The following is a 4,308-nucleotide window of genomic DNA, read 5'->3' as shown; positions in this document are numbered from 1 at the left end:
GGGGGCGCGGGCGGGCTGGGGGCTCGGCGCAGCGGCCGCTGCGCGAGGCGGCGCTGCGGCTCCGCTCCAGGTTCGCACCCGGCGCTCCGGGGCGCGACGGGGACGTGCGTGGTCCCGGGCGGCCGCTGCAGCCCCTCGCGCCCCCGCGCACACCTGTCACACCCGGCGCGCCCCCGTCCCGCACGCTCGCGGCCCACGTAGCCCGCGATGCCGGAGGCCCAGGCCGCCGGATCCCTCCCGCCCTGAGGCGCCGAGGGCTGAGCTGTGCCTGGGCGGCCGTGTGGGCGATTGTGGCCGTGGCCGTAGCAGGCGGCTGCGCGCAGGGGTCGCAGGTGCATCTCGGGCGGCTGGTGCCCAGGGTGGCGCGAGTCTGTGGGCTCCGGGCCATGAGTGGCAGGTCTAGGCCTGGGGGCAGCGGAAGGGGGCGCCTCTGGGCGCTATGAGTGGGCGTGGGCCCTGGAGGGGCCAGGGTCGGGGTACACGGAGCCTTCTGGAAGGTGGCCGACCGTGGCTGACTCGGTTGTGTGGAGGCAGAGAGGGGGTGTCTGGGCGTTGATCGCCATCGTGGTGCCAGGGTTGGGGGCGCTGGATGGTGGCCGTGTATTTGGGAGGGGGAGGAGTGTATGTGGTGGCCTCGCTGGGTGGGCGTCCACCTGGAGTGCAGACCTGGGTGGTGAGGGAGGGGCGAGAGGTACCCGGGCTGGGGGAGGATGAATGGGACCTGTGTTCCTGAGTGGGGCTGTCACTGAGGGTGGCTGAGGCACTGCTGGGTCTAGGGTAGGGGACAGAGCTGTCCCTCGCCCAGGGGGCCCTCCCTCCACCTTTCCCCTGCCCCCGCAGATATGCTGCTGCTCAAGAAACAGACAGAGGACATCAGCAGCGTCTATGAGATCCGGGAGAAGCTCGGCTCGTGAGTGTGTGTGTGTGTGTTAGTAAGTGTGTGTGTGTGTGTGTGTGTGTGAGTGTGTGTCAGTGAATGTGATGTGGGTGTCAGTGAATGTGTGAGTGTGTGTGTGTGGGGGGGGATGGGTGGCATGGGACATGGGAGGGGGAGGGCCCTTTCTCCTCCCCACTTCTGCTCCACCTCCCCTCCCCCTCCTCTTCGCTTTTCCCCCTCCCTCCCGGCCTCCCCCGTCTCTGCGGCAGGGGCGCCTTCTCTGAGGTGGTGTTGGCCCAGGAGCGGGGCTCCTCACACCTTGTTGCCCTCAAGTGCATCCCCAAGAAGGCCCTTCGAGGCAAGGAGGCCCTGGTGGAGAACGAGATTGCAGTGCTCCGCAGGTGCGCTGGTCTGGCTGAGAAGGCCTGGCCTGGGGCTCTGCACTGCTGCCCTGGGCAGGGGTGGCCTAGGGTAGGGAAGGGGAGCAGAGTGGGGAGGAAGAGAAGAGGGAGGGGAGCTTCCCTGGGGGCCCAAAACAAAGCACCCCTGGCTCTGAGAGGTCCCGAGGGGGCTGCGGCAGCCTGTGAGGGGCTTTTCTTGCCATTGCAGGGTCAGCCACCCCAACATCGTGGCTCTGGAGGACGTCCATGAGAGCCCTTCCCATCTCTACCTGGCTATGGAGCTGTGAGGAGGGCAGGGGCAGGCTGGGGGTGAGGGCTGGGCAGTGAGTCGGGGCTGAAGGGCCTGGGTCAGCTGAGCTCTCACTCTCCCCAGGGTGACGGGGGGCGAGCTCTTTGACCGCATCACAGAACGTGGCTCCTACACGGAGAAGGACGCCAGCCACCTGGTGGGCCAAGTCCTTGGCGCTGTCTCCTACCTGCACAGCCTGGGCATCGTGCACCGTGACCTCAAGGTGCCTGCTCTCCTGCCCGCCCACCCGGGTCTTGCCCAGCATCCCTGTGCACCAGGGGTCTGGGGGACTTGGAGGTGCCCGGCTCCTGCAGTCCGCCCTGTCCCAGCCCTGAGGGCCATGCCAGGGCTGACCTGGCGCTTTCTCTGGTGCCTGTATGTCACAGCCTGAAAATCTCCTCTATGCCACGCCCTTCGAGGACTCCAAGATCATGGTCTCCGACTTCGGCCTCTCTAGAATCCAGGCTGGCAACATGCTAGGCACTGCCTGTGGAACACCGGGATATGTGGGTAAGTGAGGGGGGTGCCCTAAGGCTGGAGGACCCTGCGGGAGCCGGGGTGCCAGGGGCAGGGCCAGCGGTGGGTCATTCCTGGGGCGATGGTGCATGTGGGCGTGGGCATGCATCTGTCTGTCTCCGGCCCCCAGCCCCGGAGCTCTTGGAGCAGAAACCCTACGGGAAGGCTGTAGACGTGTGGGCCCTGGGTGTCATCTCCTACATCCTGTGAGTAGCCACCGGGAAGGCTCTTCTTCTGCCTGCCTGCCCCCTGTTGGGTTGGGGAGGGGTGGACAGCTGGGTGATTCATCTGTGGGTGCCAGGCTTTGTGGGTACCCCCCCTTCTACGACGAGAGCGACCCTGAACTCTTCAGCCAGATCCTGAGGGCCAGCTACGAGTTTGACTCTCCCTTTTGGGATGACATCTCAGAATCAGGTGAACTTGAGGCTGGCCCCGAGATCAGGGAGGGAGGATTGGTGAGGGGGGGTGGGAATGGGGCCAGCTGACCTGGCCTTCCTGCTCCAGCCAAAGACTTCATCCGGCACCTTCTGGAGCGAGACCCCCAGAAGAGGTTCACCTGCCAACAGGCCTTACAGCATCTTTGGTGAGTGGGACCTCTACCAAGCTGTCCCGGGACCAGAGGGACAACACCCCAATGACCCTCAGCCTTCCCCTAGGATCTCTGGGGACGCAGCCTTTGACAAGGACATCCTGGGCTCAGTCAGTGAGCAGATCCAGAAGAATTTTGCCCGGACCCACTGGAAGGTCAGTGTGGGGAGGGGCCTGTGAACCTGACTCAGGCATCTGTCCCATCTCCCAGCCTCAGGGGGATCGACTGGGCTGCCTGCCAGTGGTCCTCGAAGTCTTGGGGCACGGCCTGACACTCCTCTCTCCCCACAGCGGGCATTCAATGCCACCTCCTTCCTGCACCACATCCGTAAGCTGGGACAGAGCCCAGAGGGTGAGGAGGCTTCAGAGCGGAGGATGGTCCGCCACAGCCACCCGGGCCTGCGGGCTGGCCAGCCCCCCAAGTGGTGACGCCTAGGTGTGTGCAGGTAGGCCCTGCACCCCCTGGGAGCTGGCTCCTCAGCGAGCTTCGAGGGTGGTGGGCTCCATGTGCTAAGAGCTAAGCAGAGTGGCCCCCACGGAGCAGAGGGCTGAGGACAGAGGGGAGGAGTCGGGGTTCAGGGAGGATGAGGGAGAGCCGCCAGAGGAGGCTGGTGCCTGTGGGGACCGGAGGATCCTTGAGGGGCCGAGTGCCAAGCCCCAGTGGGCGCCACTGCTGAGAGCCTTGACTGGGAGCAGGGGCACAAGGCAGGCTAGCGGCGCCTCCTGACTTCACCCTTTCCTTGTGCTTCTCTCTCCTCCTCCCCCCAGGCAGATGCCGAAGCCGAGTGCATTGACCCTCAGATTCCCTTCCCATGGACCCTTTCCCCTCCCCCCCAGGGCTGCCCTCTGCTGGAGAGTTTGAGATGCATGGGTGTGGCGCATGGCACTGGGGCGGGCAACCCTGTCCGCCCTCTAAGCTCTGCCATTGCCCAGGTGTCTGCAGGGGCTCCCCTCTCCTGTTGCCACCACACTCCCTCTAGAAGCGAAGAGGCTCCAGGGGCTGTCCTTCCTGCACGCTGCTCTGTGCTTCGCTGACTGTGGGTGGGCCTGCCCACTCGTGTCTTGGTCCTCCAGCTCCCCTCCAGTTTTCCCCAAGTCAATAAAGACAGACTCACAATGGGCCAGCGGTGAGCTGGAGGGAGGGGAAAGGGACAGGGATGGAGGACAAATGTGGAGGTGTTGGGTGTCACTGTGGGAAGGACTCCACCATGTGACCTCTCCAACTGCCACCCGAACTTCTCCCTCCCTGTTGCCACCCTGCAAAGTGCCAGCAAGAGGCAGCTGGCTTGGCCCGCTCTGCCGCCCTAGAGGTTGGTGGTCCTGCATGTGGCTCTGGCTCCCTGGGAGAAAATGGAGGCAGCACAGGCCTGCTGGGCTGCCAGCAGAGGGCGGTGATGGGATGCTGAATGGGGGCTCAAGGAGCCCCATCTCCAGGCCCCCAGGGATGGGTGCAGTGCATATGCCCTGCAAGGACGGGCTGGGAAGGGCTCGCAGGCAAGTGGAGGCCCGAGCGCTGTAGCCAGGAGGGCGACCGGAGCCCCAGGCTGTCTCCTCTGCCACATCCCCCCTTCCCGTGGCTGTGGCCTGACAGAGAGCATTTCCCCTTCCCGTGGCTGTGGCCTGACAGAGAGCATTTC

The 4,308-nt window shown here is 65.3% G+C and overlaps 1 protein-coding gene across 3 annotated transcripts; it reads left to right on the top strand.

Annotated features, from left to right (window-relative positions):
• Nucleotides 1-842: 842 nt before the first annotated feature.
• On the top strand, nt 843-3,870 carry PNCK (pregnancy up-regulated nonubiquitous CaM kinase). Of its 3 annotated transcripts, none has more exons than XM_046651229.1 (11): nt 843-910; nt 1,147-1,278; nt 1,487-1,561; nt 1,652-1,790; nt 1,954-2,077; nt 2,214-2,289; nt 2,385-2,497; nt 2,588-2,666; nt 2,740-2,827; nt 2,963-3,107; nt 3,444-3,870. In XM_046651229.1, exons 1-10 carry the CDS (start codon nt 843-845, stop codon nt 3,098-3,100), a joined length of 1,032 nt encoding a protein of 343 aa, XP_046507185.1. In that variant the 3' UTR covers nt 3,101-3,107; nt 3,444-3,870. The 3 variants fall into 3 exon arrangements, with proteins under 3 accessions (XP_046507185.1, XP_046507184.1, XP_046507183.1); XM_046651228.1 differs by having other exon boundaries at nt 3,440-3,870; XM_046651227.1 differs by having other exon boundaries at nt 2,963-3,117; nt 3,440-3,870.
• Nucleotides 3,871-4,308: the final 438 nt, after the last annotated feature.

Source organism: Equus quagga, unplaced genomic scaffold (assembly GCF_021613505.1).
Source record: "Equus quagga isolate Etosha38 unplaced genomic scaffold, UCLA_HA_Equagga_1.0 51131_RagTag, whole genome shotgun sequence".
Lineage (NCBI taxonomy): Eukaryota > Metazoa > Chordata > Mammalia > Perissodactyla > Equidae > Equus > Equus quagga.
This window is presented reverse-complemented; position numbering and strand designations above follow the sequence as displayed.

Bases quoted from the DNA above. Each gene is read 5' to 3' on its own strand.
- PNCK (XM_046651229.1), top strand. From the start codon at position 843: ATGCTGCTGCTCAAGAAACAGACAGAGGACATCAGCAGCGTCTATGAG. The intron at 1,279-1,486 runs GTGCGCTGGTCT...TTGCCATTGCAG, and splicing joins GAGATTGCAGTGCTCCGCAG to GGTCAGCCACCCCAACATCG. The intron at 2,078-2,213 runs GTAAGTGAGGGG...TCCGGCCCCCAG, and splicing joins TGGAACACCGGGATATGTGG to CCCCGGAGCTCTTGGAGCAG.